The sequence below is a fragment of the Macaca mulatta genome, chromosome 16, assembly GCF_049350105.2.
Source record: "Macaca mulatta isolate MMU2019108-1 chromosome 16, T2T-MMU8v2.0, whole genome shotgun sequence".
In the NCBI taxonomy this organism is placed as follows: Eukaryota; Metazoa; Chordata; class Mammalia; order Primates; family Cercopithecidae; genus Macaca; species Macaca mulatta.
The window spans coordinates 76,630,109-76,647,980 of NC_133421.1; the positions used below are offsets into that span (position 1 = coordinate 76,630,109).

Consider the following 17,872-nt stretch of genomic DNA (forward strand, 5'->3'; position numbering starts at 1 on the left):
ACAGCCCTCAAAGGGCTGCATTTAATTGCTTTGGGGGTGCATTTTTTCTTCTAGATGGGAAGCCCTTCAATGACAAGGATAGTGTCATGTTCATTTTTGTATCTCCCATGTCTGGCACAATGGGTTGCTGAATGAATGAATGAAATGAATGAATGAATGAATGGCAGTACCCAGCAAGGGGACTCCCAGGGAGGACAAGGGGGTCCTTGCAGTGGCATGCCAAGAATGCTCTGAATTGCTGCGGGGTTGGGGAGAGGGTGGCACCTCTGTTTCGGTGACTTGGTGTCCTGGGGGTGGCCTGGTGGTCTTTACCCATCCATTGAGCCAGGTTGGGGGTTGACTTTAGTTACCGGCTCATCTTTGTCTTCTCAGAGCCGTGAGCACTGCCACCTGCTCACCCACTCTCCCTGGCCCCAGAGCACAGTCCGTGCTGGTGGGAGTGTGACAACTAGCCACCCAGCAACGGTCCAGGAAGATGAGTGCCTGCGGGAGGAAGGCCCTGACCCTGCTGAGCAGCGTCTTTGCTGTCTGTGGCCTGGGCCTCCTGGGTATCGCGGTCAGCACCGACTACTGGCTGTACCTGGAGGAGGGTGTGATTGTACCCCAGAACCAGAGCACCGAGATCAAGATGTTCCTGCACTCAGGCCTCTGGCGGGTCTGCTTCCTTGCAGGTAAAGGTGCCCAGGGTTGGGGACAGCCCTGCCCCCCTGACATCACCTGCCCCAAGAGGTACCTCCCTGGGAAGAGATGGCCAAGAGATGCTGGAAGGAGACCGTTCACCATGGATGATCCCTATATATGGTGGGTGGTGCTCCCTGCAGTGACTGGGACCCTGTTCCAAACTCAAGTCCTGATTCTCAATGTCCATTTGAGCCAGTCTTTTCACCTCCCAGGTCTTCCTTCCTGAAAGATGAATGTAACTATGCCTTCCCCACACTCTGCTCCCAGAACTGGATGCAAATGACACTGCACAGATCTCAAATGTTCATGCATGCCTTAGCTCATTGAAGTATTGATCCCATATAATCCTCCCAACAATACTACAAGACAGGACTTATTTCCACTTTGCAAATACAGAAATGAAGATTCAAAGAGGTTAAGTCTCCTTAACTCAGCTTCCTTGCATCCACTAGTTTATAGAATAGAAGATACTTGGTAGTTTCTCTGTTCCTCCATAAAATGGCACAGAGGAAATGCATGAGCAGGTCCCTCCAGCTTCTGCTGCATGGTAGAGGTTTTGACCCCACTTATCTGGACCTGCCTTTTTACTCACTAGGGCTTCTCTGTAACCTTCCAAGTTACCACTCCAAGAATTCTATCCTTTATCCCTTTATCACGGGCCAAGACTAGCCTGCACAAGAAAAACATCTCCAAGTCATACAAGACTAGCTGCAAGCCTGGGCTGGCCTGGATTGCCACAGTGTGGTCAACTGGGCTTTTCTTGGTAGGGACCTGTAACTTATGTGTGCATTGGGAAGACACAGAGTTTGGCTCTCCCAGCCTTTTTCCTCCCAGCTGGATAGTACAGCTTTGGGGGTTGGAGTGGGTATTGGTTCCCACCAGTATTTAGCAGGGAAGATACCTCAAGGTGTTGAGTCTGCCACGGGAATGGCATCCAACTCTGACTTCTTCTGCCCCAGACTGCATGGCATTGGTCTGTGCTTAAATCTGGAGTTTGAAGTCACTAGGATCTGGTTTCCAGGGTGGTTGACAAGGCTTTTGGAGTTCTGCTCCATGACACCCACACTGGACAATCTAAGTCAGCTATGCACCATTGTCAGCCCCATCTGGCCAAACGCAGTGAGATGGCACCAGTTGTTCACTCAGCATGGAGAGTTTGCAATACCAACCTCTTTTCATGTGACTCTTGGTGCTTGGGTCCATCCTCACACAGGTGCTTCTCCAGGAAGGTTGTCATGTCAGGACATGCCTCCACCCCTGCTGTGGGCTATGAGCCAGGGACAGGACCCCCATAGGGTTTGGATCCAGCTCAGGTGCAAAGACACAGCAGGTCAAAGATGCTAAAAACACTTGGAAATACCATTTGAATGAACTAACTTCAAATCCATGTTCAAGAAGGACCTGGAAATGTGATTCTTGTCTCCACAGGTGAGGAGCGGGGGCGTTGCTTCACCATTGAATATGTGATGCCCATGAACACCCAGCTGACATCCGAGTCCACAGTCAATGTTCTGAGTAAGTGCCTTGAGTCTGGCAACCCAGGCCACTGGCTGGACAGAGAGGAGCAGGGCAGAGGGAAGAGTCAGGGTGCCAGCATATTTCTCAAGAGGAATGCCCTTAGACTCCACTGGGTATGCTGACCTGAGTTCACTACAGCTTAATTTTCCAGTAGTGAAAACAGGTTGCTGGAGTCTCCCAGTCTACTGACCCAGGCATCAATCAGGGAACTGAGCTCTCTGGGTCCCAGGGAGCCTGACTTTATGGCCTTGACCTCAACAGAGTCAGTTCTGCCCCCAGTATGAACTTGCAATATTGCAATGCAATTCTGATACTAATCGCCTGGAGTTAACAGAGACTCCACAGGTTTAAGGTCTCAGCCCCTAGCATGACTACCCTTATTTCAGATGCCAGCTGCAAGTTCAGAGGTCCCTGGCCTCCTGCACTTCTGACCAATTAGCTCCAAATATGGGAGCTCCCATAACTCCATCAGGTTTAATAATTTGCAAAAATGACTCACAGAACTCAGGAAAGTGCTATACTTACCATTCCAATTTTATTACAAAGGACACAAATCAGCACCAGCCAGATGAAGAGACACATAGGGCAAGGTCTTGGGGTGGGTCCTGAATGTGGAGCTTCAGAGTCTTCTCTCCATGGAATCAGGTTGTGTCACCATCTTCACACACTGATGCGTTCATCAACCAGGAAGCTCAATTGAGCTTTGGTGTCCAGAGTTTTTATTGGGTTTCATTACATAGGCATGATTGATTACATTATTGATCATGTGACTGATCTCACCCTCCAGCCCCTTACCTTCCCTAGAGGCCAGACTGATATCACCTGGCTCAAAACCCCAATCTTTTAATTCCGTGGTTGGTGTTTCTAGCCCCCATCCTGAGTCACCTGGTTAGCAAAACCTCAGGTGTGGTTGAGAGACCTACCGTGAATAATGAAGACACTCCCATCCTTGGAAAATTCCAAGAATTTAGAAGTTATCTCTCAGGAACCAGGGACAAAGACTAGCCCCAACAGAACTGCTACCCAAGTAATTACAAGTTGAAGAAAACAGAGGCTGTAACTGTCCCCTGCACCATTCAGAGCAACCCCTTGCCCAAGGAAATGGTTAATCTGCCTGGAAGAGGAAGCAAGATGGAATGACCTGGCCCTTCCACAACTGCCATATTTGCAGGCAGTATGGACTCCATATTGGCAGACAGTGTAGACCCCCAGGGAGGTACTAGCTTATGCATGGGGGAAATGACAGAGGCCCTGAAGATGCTGATACTTGAAGTCAGACCTTCCAGGCCCACCTCAGGGACAAAAGTCCTGCTAATAATGGGAGATCCCCAGGCCACCTGATGGGGGTAGAGTCTGGGGAACCCCTGCAGGGGTGAGGATTTGAGGACCTGTTGGTAGACACTGCCAGGAACACTCAACTCGAAATGATGAGGAATGAGTCAGGCCTGGAGACTAACAGGCTGCCCTTTTGTCCCGTTAATTAGAGATGATCCGCTCAGCCACACCATTCCCTCTGGTCAGCCTCTTCTTCATGTTCATTGGGTTTATCCTGAGCAACATTGGACACATCCGTCCCCACCGGACAATACTGGCCTTTGTCTCTGGCATCTTCTTTATCCTCTCAGGTAAGTTATGTTGTTTTCTTTCCTTGCACCCTGAATTTTTTTTTTTTTTTTTTTTTTTTTTTTTTGGAGAGAGTCTTGCTTTGGCACCCATGCTGGATTGCAGTGGCACGATCTCGGCTCACTGCAACCTCCACCTCCTGAATTCAAGCAATTCTCCTGCCTCAGCCTCCCGAGTAGCTGAGATTACAGGTGCCTGCCATCACACCTGGCTAATTTTTGTATTTTTGGTAAAGATAGGGTTTTTCCATGTTGGTCAGGTTGATCTCGAACTCCTGAGCTCAAGCAATCCAACTGCCCTGGCCTCCCAAAGTTCTGGGATTACAGCCATGAGCTACCATGCCTGGTAACCCTAGACTTTTGCTGTTTAACTCCCAAACGACTCTGCATTGGGAACTCCTGGAATTAGGACAGGCTGAGTCAGTCATCCAGACAGAATTGAGTCAGAGCTGAAGGAAACATCTGAGGACCCTGGGCCCATTATTATCTTCCAGAAGAGCAACAGAGGCTCCACAGGAGGGGTGACTGCACAGGCTCCCATCAGGCAAATCTGGGATTGGAACCCAGGGTTCCTTCCTCACTCCACACATCACTACCCCTAAGTACTTTTTAATTCCCACTATCTTGAGTATTCCTGTTTTTGAAGGGGCTATGTCTTCATATTTGTGCATGAATATTAAACACAATCTGCCTTTGGAATAATGGATCCTTCACCCCCCCCCCCATCCCCCAGCTGTCCTCCCGAGACTCCTGCTGTCTCCTTCCCTCTCCAGTCACACACCACACCATAAATCCTCCTAGACCCCTTCAACATGGACTTGTCTTCCTGGACTGATGCCAGATTGTACTTCAGTTTTCTTCTTTTTATTCATTCATGATATCTACCAGGCCTTATTCTGGCTGCTGGCATCACTGCCTACAAAAAGGGCAGTGTAATGGGAGATATAAACAGTAGACAGGAGATAGGAACCCAGTGTGAATAGGACTATGAATAGTGGCCAGCAAGGACTGCAATGGGGGTCAAGACCAGTGGCTGAAACTCAGGGCAAAGATTGGTCATGGAAGACTACCAGGAGGAGGCAAGCTAAAGGATGAGTAAGCATTAGGCAAAGAAGTGAGGTTGGGGGTGGGGGTGGAAAAGTAGCCTGGAAGGAAGAGGGAGGATGAACCATTGGGGGAACTGAGTGTAATCATAGCTCATCATGGCAGGTGCAAGGAAAACTGTAGTGAGAAGAGAGACTGGGGAAGGCATCTGAGGTCATCTTATGGATTTCGGACTTTAGGAGAAGCCTTAGATGAATTTTGAGCCAAGGGATGACACGATTGGGTTTGGATTTTAGAATGACCATGCTGGGGAATGGAGGCAGGGAGGGAAGCAAGACAGGAGGCAGGGAGACTAGGCAAGAGGCTATTCCCATAGTAGAGGTGATGGCCCAAACAGGGGGTTGATGGTGGAGAAGAAAGAGAGGGTTCGAGTGACATTCGAGAGGTAAACTCAACAGAACTAGGATGAGGCTTCCAGGGAAGAGTCAAGGTGAGTGCCAATTTCTTGCTTGAGCACTGGGTAGATGGCATATCACATCATTGATTCAGGGATCACAGAGAGAAGGAGCAGATTTGGGCAGATCATGAGTTTAGTGTGGGAAATGCTGAGTTTGATGTATCCTTATGACATTTGGGAAGAGGTGTCCGGAAGGCTGCCAGAGGTCAGCGTCTGGGGCTCATGGGAGTGGCTTGGACCAAAGATAGAGATTGGAGAGCTACCAGCCTAGGGAGTGGGAAAGGAATCCATGGACATGGATGAGATTACTCATGGCTGGTGTGTAGAGTGAGAAGGGGAAAGAAAACAGTAAATAAAGGTGGACTCTTTCTCCTTTTCAAGGTGACCTGTGGAGACCCTTTCTTTTGGAGATAATGACTCGGGCCAAAGAAGTGGCTCTTGGGGCATGTAATTTAGGTGCCCCAGACTGACTGGTTAGGGATCCTGGGGAGAAGATGTTTGGATGGAAAATGGATGGGTGAATAGCTTGAATAATAGATGGATGGATGGATGGATGGATGGAAAGAAAGGAAAAACAGCTATTGGATACCAAGCATTCTGATTACCACATGACTCCTAAGTAATTTTAGGATCCTTTTCCCAATATTTTCTTGTCAACATAGCTTGGGAGCCAGGTGGCAGTCAGAAAGTCTGATGCCCAAGAGCCATTCTTTCTTTCTCCTTCCATTCATCCATCCATTCATCCATCCATCCATCCATCTATCCACCCACCCACCCACCTACCCACACTTCTTTCCATCCATCTGTCCATCCATTTTTCAATCTACCCACCAACCCATCATCCATCCATTCTTCCATCTATCAATCCATCCTTCCACCCTTCCATGCATCAACCCAACACATATTTATTGAGCACCAGCAATGTCATCAGCCCAGCCTTTCCATGGTGATATTTCCACATAGTCCAAGGGGTACAGACCTAGGGTTAAGCTTTTTATTTTTCCTTCTGTGAACTTCATGATAGCCAAAGCTATAAACAGTAGCTTTGACATACATGAGGTTTTTCAGCAGTGGGCTACAGGATCAGAAATCTAGGATTGAGATGGGCCACATGAAGTCATTTCAATGATAACAATAAAGAGGGTTTGTTTAGGGCACCAATGATTCAAACATAAGTACTAGGAAGGTTTCAGTCACACCAATTTTCCTTTAGCATTCATCCTTCCAGATGCCCTAGTTTCATAAAATAATGTGAGTGGAATTAAACCTGAACAGCTCAAAACAGAGTAATTATGTCTTGATTCAATTACAGCTACTAATTGATAGAACTGATGCCTGAGGCAGTCATTTGCATAATGGCAGTAGGAGGTTGGTCCCCCCTGGCCTCCTGATTTAAAGCTTGCCAAAATCTGGACAAACTCCCTTTACCTCCCTACCTAAAGATCTCAGACAGGCCACACCTTGTGGTCAGGTGGGTTGCACAGACCATGGGCCACATGGGGGCACTCCACAATGATAGGTGCCACCTACCATCTTGGCTCTTTCTGCCCAGGGGGCCTATTTTACCCTTCAGTTCTGTAAAAGCCACTTTCTAGCTCAGTGGTTCACAGCCCTCTTAAGAAAATGCAGTGCCAGGCCCAGTGGCTCACGCCTGTAATCTCAGCACTTTGGGAGGCTGAGGCGAGCGATCACTTGAGGTTAGGAGTTTGAGACCAACCTGGCCAACATGGAGAAACGTCGTCTCTACTAAAAACACAAAATCAGCTGGGCATGGTGGCAGGCACCTGTAATCCCAGCTACTCAGGGGGGCTGAGGCAGGAGAATCACTTGAACCTGGGAGGCAGAGGTTGCAGTGAACCGAGATCACGACATTGCCCTCCAGCCTGGGTGACAAGAGTGAAAATGCACCTCGGAAAAAGGAAATACAGTGCCAGGTCCTCATCCCAGACCAGGTGTATCAGAATGTCCAGAGCTGGGGCTCAGGCCTGTGTGACAGATACGCACAGCAGCGTGAGAACCACTGGGCTTAGCCCATGGCTTAGGAGCTTCTTCCCTGAAACTATCTGCTGTCTGGAAGGTGCTGGTCTAAACAGCGTGCTTGGGAGGAAAGTTTCTGCTCTCCTTTGAACTCCACTGAGAGCATTGTTACCCCAAGGCCAGTGGCTTTGCTCCTGAATTGCAAAGGGAGGTGGGTGCCACCTCAGCAAACTTCCAGGGCCTCTGGGCTGAGCATCCCCTCTTCCCTGCTGCCCAACCAGGCCTCTCTCTCGTGGTGGGCCTGGTGCTCTACATCTCCAGCATCAACGACGAGATGCTCAACAGGACCAAGGACGCAGAGACCTACTTCAACTACAAGTATGGGTGGTCGTTTGCCTTCGCCGCCATCTCCTTCCTTTTAACGGAGGTAAAGCCTGTCACCCTAAGTAGGGATAGGCTGGGGCTGGGCGTCGCCCCACTGAGCCAGGGGAAACAGGGGAAAGGGGACATTCCACAAGCATTTTGGACCCTGGACCACCCACCCTACTTCCCTTCCTCATCCCAGAATGTGTCTTACCTTCCTGGGTCTCCTCCAACCAGGATGTCCCCCAGGGCCCTGCTCCTGTCCCCACGTTCGCTTCCCACCCTACTCGAGCTGTGTCCTGTGCAAACCCCAGCCAGGGGAGATGAGGCAGGCCCCAGCAGTGAGCCGTCCTCTGCTGTCTTCTCCCTGTAGAGTGCCGGGGTGATGTCTGTGTACCTGTTCATGAAGCGGTACACCGCGGAGGACATGTACAGGCCCCACCCTGGCTTCTACCGCCCTCGGCTGAGCAACTGCTCCGATTACTCAGGCCAGTTCCTACACCCAGACGCCTGGGTCAGGGGCCGCAGCCCCTCCGACATCTCCAGCGAGGCCTCCCTGCAGATGAACAGCAACTACCCCGCCTTGCTCAAGTGCCCTGACTATGACCAGATGTCCTCTTCGCCCTGCTGAGCCTCGGCCTCCCCCATCCCTGGACTGTGGGTGGCCAAACAACCCTTCCTGTTCTCTCCAGGTGACCCCTGAGCCCCAGGCCTGTGGTTGACAGGCCCAGGCCACCCATGCTTAGATGTTGTCACTTGACCCCAGTCCTCTCCCTGCTTCTCCAGAAGGGCTCTAACTGCCCCAGCATGGGGGTGGGAGTCTGGAGTCTGCAGGCAAGCTGATTGTCTGGGAACATGGGAGAAGCCCCGCCCATGTGAGTGCCAATCACAGCAGTGGCTCCAGGAAGCCAGCAGGTCCCCACAAGCCCAGGAGAAACCGATATTCCCTCTGTATATTCTTCCTGCACCCCCAACTTCATGGCCCTAGGTCAGGGCCAGCTCTGAGATGCCAAGCTCCTTACACAGATGCAGCTGGACTTGTGCACTTGCCAACTGGCCTGGCCATTCACGTTCAAGATCTGCACCATCTGGCCGAAAGGTGACTCTGATACAGAGGTCTGGCTGGCTTAGACACGTCAAGCTGGCAGCGTTCCTTCTGAACCCTTTTTCCCTTTTTGTCACCCATGTCCCTCCACATGACACACCTGTCCGTGCTCGCCCCTCCCCAACACAGGCTGTGAACCTTTTCTCCTTGCCTCACACCAGAACTCAGCTGCCCTGGGCCCTGGCCCTAAGGGACTAAGGGTGGCTCTGAGGTCACACTGATGAAGTCACAAAGAGGTGTTAATGGCTGAAGACATCGTAATACGTATGGCCCTTTGATAACATATTTTACAAGAGCCTTTTATGCCTTAACCCAAATAACTGATTCTGACAATGAGAATTTTAAAATTGGGCTGGTCTAAGTTCCTATTACCAGACACTGTTTCTGGTCCTGGGGATACTGTCCCCTTACAAGGTCAATATTTCCGGACCAAGGCCCTAAGATGAAATCTTGTAGACAGCTAAACCACCTAAGTGGAAGGTAGCCTTTGAAGAGGCTGCCTGGGAGTGGGAGCTGGATTTGATGACACCTGGTGCGTCTTGAGTTCAAACAAAGGCAGACTTGGAATAATCCAGCTGCTCTCCGAAGGCTGCCTGTGAACATTTGGGGGTTGCCAATTTAATCCTAATATAGAGGAGTGTCTGCTTCCTGGGTGTAGGACAGATGTAGGCAAATCAGATTTTTCCAGAAGACCAGGCAGTGTGACACCCATTCTTCTGGTGGGAAACCAGACCTAGGGGGGTTTTAATCACCTTCCGTAAGTCCACAGAAGCCACTGCAAGCCATGCACCCCTTAGCTCTCCAAGTGTCGGCTCAGCTTAGACGTTTTTGGTTTTGAGATTTTGAGTAGCAAAACAATGCTGTGTGTCGCTGTTCTGCCTGCTCTCCTCTTGCCCTCTTTAAGATGCCGTTAGGTTCTGAGAACAGAAAGCCATGATGGCAATATGTGGACTCCAGCATGTAGTCCAGAAAGCTGCACGTGTGGTGTGTGCAGCCTTGGAGGGGCTGTGTGTTAGGCAGCTGGGCTGCCATAATGAACTACCACAGGCTGGGTGGCTTAAAAACATACATGAATTTTCCTACAGTTCTGGGGACTGGAGTCCAAGATCAAGGTGTCGGCAGGATTGGTTTCTTCTGAGGCCTCTGTCCTTGGCTTGCAGACGGCTACCTTCCTGCTGTGTCCTCATGTGGTCTGTGTGCCGTGTCCCCGGTGTCCCTCAGTGTGTCCAAATTCCCTCTCCTGATACGGACACCAGTCAGATTGGATTTGGGTTCATCCCCAATTAATTGGTGGTTAATTTTCATGAAATAACCTCTTTAAACACTCTATCTCCAAATATAGTCATTCTACAAATGAATTTAGGAAAGACAGAGTTTAGCCCATAACAGGTATTTTGCTGTTGGATTCTTCCATGTGTCTCACAGCATGGTAGAGGAGAAAGATAAGAGAAGCCAGTTCTGGTCCCAATTTAGCCACTCATTCACCACGAATCCTTGAGCAACACTCTTCCACTCTGAGGGGCTTGGCCTAAATGGTTTCCAAGCCCACTCTCCTCCTACCCACCCACAACTCCAATGACTCAGCCTCCTGTGGGAGGCTCCCTGTTGCTTTTGTATGTGACTTTTCAATCCTTACCTATAAACTGATAGCAATTGTGAGGCCCCCTTCCCTCTCCACTGGCACCCTTGCAATGAATACTGTTGTATTCTTCAGTTACTGTTTACAGAATAATACCAAAACCATGTTCTCCCCACAACAAAGTAAAGGAATCCGTTTTTGTGCTTGGAGACAGTTAGATAGCATTTCCAAACTGGACAATCATTTAGGTGAGCTCTACTCCAATTTTTATCAATGTAATTAGCTCTTAATTGCACTTTTCTCTCTCTAGAACACTTTCTCTGTCACTGTGCCAGGCTTGTTTTTTGTGCACCTGGAAAAAATAGAATCCACTCCTAAATACAAGCTGATTGTGGACTCAGACATCACTAGGTTCGGTCTTTACTGGCCCTGATGCTGAGCTGCTAAATGAAGGAGCCCTTAGCCTGGGAAGATGTGGTTTACACGCATCTTAGGAACAGGTTCTGGGCCATTTTTTTCCCCATCGGAGGTGGGTGAATGTGTCAATAATCATACCACCATCACAATTTCCTTTCTGTCTATAAATTCATCTCAGAATCAGGGCCTAGTTGCAGCCTCTCCTCAATCAGGAGATTTTTACCAAGCATTAAACATGTACAAACTCAACTCAGAAATCATAAATTAGGGTCTCTTCTTCAATATACATTCTGATCTTTTGTTTCCTCAAGCACTGTAAAAAAATGGGAGGGGATAACAACACGAATAAACCCAAGTGTTATGAATTGTGGAATAAAATGACTTGGGGTAACAGGGAACAATCTGACATTGGTTCCCCCACACCTGGAACTCACTTTTTTTTTTTTCTTGTGAGACGATGTCTTGCTCTGTCACCCAGGCTGGAGTGCATGTAAGAGTTAAAGAAAGAGGAAAGAACCACAAAAAGTGGCTCAACAGTCAAAGACAGGTTTATTTTGGAGAATAAACCTGAGAGGGGTTTCTGGATGATTTCAGTCAGGAGCACTCTCTCCTACAGACTAAGAGTATATATTGGTGAAAGAGCTTGGACTATTTCTGTGTCGGGGAGAAGTTTATGGCAGGGTTGGAACGTCTCTGGTCAGCAAGAGGTTATCTTGGGGCTGACATCTCTCTGGCTGGAGGGGAGGTTATCTCAGGGCTGGCATGTCTCTGGTCGGGGAGGGGTTTAGAATAGTTCTGGTCAAAGATGTCATTTGTGGTTTATGGTCATGCTGACCTTAGCCATTAGGCTGACATCCTTTTGATTTAGGTGGTTTTCGATCAAGGTGAACTTTAAAATGGCAGTGCTTGTACAAGATGGTGAAGCTCCTGCTCTGTCAGTGCAGTGGTGCGATCTCAGCTCACTGCAACCTCTGCCTCCTGGGCTCCAGCAATTCTCCTGCCTCAACCTCCCAAGTAGCTGGGATAGCAGGCATGCACCACCATGCCCAGCTAATTTTTGTATTTTTAGTAGAGATGGGGTTTCCCCATATTGGCCAGGTTGGTCTCGAACTCCTGACCTCAAGTAATCCGCCTGCCTTGGCCTCCCAAAGTGCTGGGATTACAGGCATGAGCTACTGTGCCCATCCCCTACCTTCTTTCTTGTCCCATGGGTGAGTCAATGATGTCCTCCCAGCCCCACCAGTGACCTTCAGAAGAATTCCGTGTTACCAGGGCTGCATGCAGAGCTGGGGTGGGTGTGTGGGGGTGTGGGGGAAATCCACAGGTGCCACAGGCTTATCAGTGGTGTCCCTGGAGAACCACATGTGGGGGGCACCCCTCCTTAATGTTTGAGTAACTCTCCCTTCTCCCTAGATACAGGGGGTCTATTAGGGTTCTCTAGAGAAACAGAATCAATAGGATGAATATATAGAAAGAAAGATTTATTTTAAGAACCTAGCTCAAGAAGTTGTGGAGGCTTGGTGAGTACAACCAAAATATGATGGCGGAGGCTGGTGGGCTAGAGACCCAATGAGGACTTGCAGTTTGAGTCTAAACTTGCAGTCTCCTGGCAGAAATCCTGGCTGCTCAGGGGTAGTCAAGCCTTTGTTCTATTCAGGCTTTCAGTGAAATGGTTGAGGCCCACCGACGTTAGCAAAGGTAATTGCTTTACTCGGTGTCCACTGATTTAAATGTTAGTGTCATCCAAAACACACCTTCACAGGACAGTTAGAAAAATGTTTGGCCAAATATTTGGGCAACATGGTGGTCCAGCCGCATTGACACATAAAACCAACCATTGTAAGTGGAGAAAGGACAGTGGAGGCCAGGGGAGCCACATTCCACCAAGGCCTGAGCAAATTGGTGCCTGGGCTCTGTTCCTTCACCAGCTGCCTGGATTTTGGGTACAAAGGCCCATTGGCAGCTCTGCAAGTCTTGACTTTCTCCCCACACTCAGTGAACCACTCTCATATGCTCGTGTGACACTTGGAAGTTAACTTGCCTTTGGAACACAGCACTCTGCCTAGGGAGTGGGTGCACAAGTGGATGGATGAGTGGATTCTGCCTAATGCGCCTGTGCCTGGGGCCTGGCTAGCACTGTGAGTGTGGGTTCATCCATGGCAGCAGTGGCTGCTCCATGTGCCATAGAAGAGATGAGGCTCAGTGGTCACCACTACAGGGGGTGGAGGGTGGTACACTGGAGCCAGCCAGAGCCCCCACCAGGGCTGCTTTTGCTCTTTGGGTTCCAGGCATGCAGATGAGTGAATAGGAACTGAGCAGGTGCCCCTCTAGCATCCACGTCTCCCAGGACAGGCGCTGGGGCCTGAGTCCTTGGTACTGGCAGTGCTGAGGTCTCTGGAGTCTCACATCCCTGAACCAGGATCCTGGGTCTCTACTCTGTGACCCTGGACATGTTACAACCTTCTGGGCCTGCCTCCACTTTCTGGTGTGTGAAGCCAGGACTCCGTGTGTGCTCACTGTGAGGCTAAGATTTTCTGCCTGGGTGGCCCTGTCCTTGAAGGTTTGCATGCATGGGCTCCCTGTCCTGCTGGTTCAGAGGCCTGAGTTCTATCGGGTGCTGCTGAGCCCTCTGTGTGTTACCAGCAGCCCTCCAGACTTCTGTCTTTTCATTCCTATAATGGTGGGGTATAGGTAAAATCACCTCATCAGGCTCTGTCCCCAGACTCTATCCCCAACTCTAGAGGCCGTAAGTTTTACAAGCAAAATGCAACCAAGCTCAAGTAGTAGACTCCTCTCAGCGCCTGCCTCCTGATGGAGGCACCCAGATGACAACACCCCAAAGAATGTGGAATTTAGCTAAGAGATCAGATACTCGCAGCACCCCAAGGAAGAATAAGATTTATGCATAACGGAGTGCACATGGCAGGCAGTAGCAGTGGGGAGACAGTTGAGAGGGAGGAAGGCAGAATTCTGCTGCCTTTATTCATGAGTTGGTAGCAAGATGGCAACAGTGATTCCAAACATCCTATCAAGATGCAACAGCATCAGAGGGAAGAGAAGGGTGGTCTTTTTCTCTATGTTTTTCTAAGGAACAAAGACAACTTTCCCAGAAGCAACCCCAGCAGACTTCATGTCATGTCTCGTTGGCCAAAACCAAGTCACATGCCATTCTTAAACCACCATCTGGCGAGGGGAACAGGGTGGCCATGTGCTCCAGTTATTTATTAATATACAAGTAATTGCCCCAAAACTTAGTAGGTTAAGACAGCAACAATCATATTTTTTTTTTTTTTTTTGAGACAGAGTCTCGCTCTGTTGCCCAGGCTGGAGTGCAGTGATGTGATCTCAGCTCACTGCAACCTCCACCTCCCGGGTTCATGCCATTCTCCTGCCTCAGCCTCCCGAGTAGCTGGGACTACAGGTGCCAGCCATCATGCCCAGCTAATTTGTTTGTTTGTTTGTTTGTATTTTTAGTAGAGACGGGGTTTCACTGTGTTAGCCAGGATGGTCTCGATCTCCTGACCTCGTGGTCGACCCTCCTCAGCCTCCCAAAGTGCTGGGATTACAGGCATGAGCCACTGTGCCCAGCCCATATCATGATTATTTCTGACAGCTTTAGGGGTTGGCTGGGCTCAGCAAGGCAGTTGGAGTCAGACAGTGGCTGTCATTTCAAAGGCTTCCCTGCACATTGGTCTGGCAATTGGTGTCCACTGGGACTTCAGCTAAGGTTGTCACTAGAACACCTATGCACACAGTCTCTTCTTAAGGCCTGGTCCTCCTCATAGGGTGACAGCTTGGTTTTAAGAGTAAGGGTCCCAAGAGACAGGAAGAAGCTTCATTGCCTTTCTGGAAGCAGCCTTTGAAATTACCTCATGTCATTTCCATCATAATCCCCAGACTCCCCAGATTTATAGAGAAGAGAACATAGATCCCACCATCTCAGATGTAAGGAGTGTCAGAGTTCCATTGTGAGGAGTGCATGAGAGATGGGATCTATGGTAGCAACCATCTTTGAGAAATACAATCTCAAGCACCATGATTGGCTTTGACCAGTGAGTTATTCTCCCAGCCTGGAGATTCTGAAGTTACTGTGGGGTGGGCTCTGAGGGTCTGTTTCTCTAACAAGCTTCCAGGCGATGTCAAGGCCATGACAGGCTCTAGGCTCTAGGGGTTTAGTTCCAGATCTCTGAATTTTTTTTAAAGCTCTCCAGATGGTTCTAATGTGAAACCAGGGTTGAGAACCACTGGCTTGGATCTACTGGGATTTATCACTGTAGCTGGGGATAAGGCCACCTTCTCCTGAGTCTGGCTGGGGAGTAGCATCCCAAACAAAATGCAGGAAAAGGGAGAATGGTGCTGGGTGGACCCCTGAGGAGGTGGAAGCCCCAGGGACCCCCCTTGCTCTGTCTCAGCCTGCACAGGCCCCACCTCCTTCAACAAGGCTGTGCCTGGGGCAAGATGCCAACTTCATGGGCTCATGCCTAGCCTCTCTGCTCCTGAGCCCTTTCCCCAAGGAGCTGGTATTCACTGGTATGCAGCTAGAGCCTGCCCTTGGAAAGAGGATAGTAGAGGTCAGCATTCTGGAGCCAACATGCCCTCCAGCCCACTGTCAGGGCCAAGGATGGACTTCGGGCTGTAAGCAGGGATGATAAATCCTCAGAAATGATCTCTTGGTCTCGGGCTCTCACTATCAAGTTCAGGTCAATCTTCATCACTGGTCTTTGAATAATTCATTTTGTGCTCAGCAGTTGTAAAAAAGAACAAGGCTCGAAGGTTTAGAGGTTTCTGATTAGGCAATAAAGGAACCACGTATCACAACGTTCCCAGCTGACTAACTTGGGTAAATTTTTACTTTAAATCCACCCACACTCATACACCTCCCACCCTATTTCAGATACAACAATGTGTGTGAAAACACCACGTAAACTGTAAAGTCCTCCTTGGATTAAGTTCTTTTCGTTAACAAAATGGTGAAGAGACTAAATTAAATAAACTGCATAAGGTGAGTAGCAGCTATTCAATTCGTAGCAATTCTCAGTGTCCTAAATGATCAATTCTGGAGAGCATCCTACAAGGTCAGTTCACAGGCTTGGGATTCACCATCTTCAACCCAGACACAGTCTCTTGCGACTGTTGATTTAGATACTACGACTTCAGCTTCAAACCCAGCAGGTCATCACCAACATCCTCACCACCAACATGCATCTAAAGTCTTTATCAGAGTCCTTGGCACATAATAGGCATTTTGCAAGCATTATCTCACGTAACCCTTTCCATCCTGTACATAGAATACTGAGACCTAAAAAAGTTTAGGGACTTGCTCATGACCACACAGCTGGTAATATTTGCACTGCTCTGCTCTACAAGTCCTGTTTCAAGTGCACCCCCAAGAGCCTGGCACCTACAGTCCTAAATGTTCAGCATGGTAAATGTATCCTCTTCTATAATCAGAGAAATAATCCAGGTTCCCATCCAAAGATAAATGGGGGAAGGAAAGGTCTAAATGCAAACAACAGTGATGTATTATTTCCTGAAAGCCTCTACACATTAATCCTGATTTCTTCTCTCCCATCTCTACTCATGATGCCAACCAATGGCGTCATGAGTAATGGAAATGGCTCCAGAAAAACTCTGGATTTTCCTAACTGTGGTCAGCCAGTGGTGGAACCTCACCACACTCTTGTTCTGGAGAAACTGGAGCAACTGGAGAAAGACATGACACATGTTTGACCATGGCACATGTTTGGAGTGTGTGGTTAGGGGTCATCTGGTGCATCCTACCAACGTAACCCCAAGGAAAGTGCTGGAGGAACTGGGCTGAGATCCTGGAGATGAGCTCATGTCAGACTCTGGCCTCCAGAATCCATTTTCCTGGCTGACTCCCAGGGCACCATGGAGCAAATGGCTAGTGGGTGTGCCATGGGAGGTGAGACCCCCCGCAGCATTCAGAAATGCATCAGCTGGAGAGGAGGAAGAGGTGTTTTTGTTTGTTCATGATGTTTCCTGAAGCACCGGAAGTGTGAGCTCCTGGGTTGATGGCTGTGTGAGGTGCAAAGAAAAAAAAAAGTGTAGTGAGAATGAATTTTACTTAGATGCAAGGAGTGTCACCTTGTTGTGCTAAATCAAATTAAATCTGTCTGAGCCCCTGTTCACCTGGGTGGTGAGAAATTCAGTGTTCCCCAGGGTTGCATGGGAATCCAATGGGGAGGGGATGGCAGTGGCGGCCAGGCTGGAAATCCAAAGTCCAGTGGTGTAGGTGCCAGGGTTCTTGACACCTGGTATCCTGTGTCCTCGCAAACACCATCCTGCCACCCCCTCAGACCCTGCCAAGGACTCTGGTCTCTGCTGCTCTAGGAACCCATCAATTGCACCTCCTCACTCATTTCCTTCCAGGTGTGGGAACTGTCCCCACGGGTTGACTGCTCTCCCCGACCTCCTCCAAGGACTCCTTCCAATCTGCCACCCCCTTGGGAGGGTCCTGCATATCCTTCCTCAGTGGGTCCTTAGAAACTCAATGGTGGGCTTTTTTGCCTGGATTGGGGGGAAGAAAAAGAGATGGGGAAAATGAAGGACTAATAATTTACCCTGTGATCCTATTACTAACAAATTAGTACTAATATATTATTTTGGCTATTGCTACTATTTCTTTAGCACCTATTACATAACAGCTTCTGTCCTGGGCTGTTTATCCAGTGCGATTTCATTTTCTTTATTTGCTTTGAATCCTAGTGCAGAATCTGAGTTAGTTACCCTCTCCAGTTCATGATGTACAGCCATTATTGGTTCACACAAGGCCTGGCTCTTGATTTTTTATTCATTCATTCTTTTTTTTCCTTGCCCCTCTACCCCATGAGCAACCATTCAGATGTGGTTAATATATACATTTTTGTTTCTATGTGCTCCTTAAGTGCATATTGTTTTCTGGCATGTGTATTTTAATTTAAATAAAGGGTACTGCATTATATATGCATCTCTATTTTTCATCCAGCACTGCTTTTACAACATTCTGCTTTCCTCCATGAACATATAGTTCATTGCTTCTAACTACTGCCAAGTATTCCACCGCCTTTTTACCTAAACCCCAGTGAAAATCCCAGTAATTAACACCA

General features: G+C 48.8%; 1 protein-coding gene across 2 annotated transcripts; it reads left to right on the forward strand.

Moving 5' to 3' along the window:
• The first annotated feature begins 422 nt into the window (after window positions 1-422).
• On the forward strand, window positions 423-16,620 carry CACNG5 (calcium voltage-gated channel auxiliary subunit gamma 5). 2 transcript variants are annotated; one of them, XM_015120159.3, is made up of 5 exons: window positions 423-671; window positions 2,110-2,196; window positions 3,684-3,824; window positions 7,581-7,726; window positions 8,036-11,128. In XM_015120159.3, the coding sequence occupies exons 1-5, from the start codon at window positions 476-478 to the stop codon at window positions 8,291-8,293; spliced, it is 828 nt and encodes a 275-aa protein (XP_014975645.2). In that variant the 5' UTR covers window positions 423-475; the 3' UTR covers window positions 8,294-11,128. The 2 variants fall into 2 exon arrangements, with proteins under 2 accessions (XP_014975645.2, XP_077828690.1); XM_077972564.1 differs by lacking the exons at window positions 7,581-7,726; window positions 8,036-11,128 and adding an exon at window positions 16,388-16,620.
• The last annotated feature ends 1,252 nt before the right edge of the window (window positions 16,621-17,872 follow it).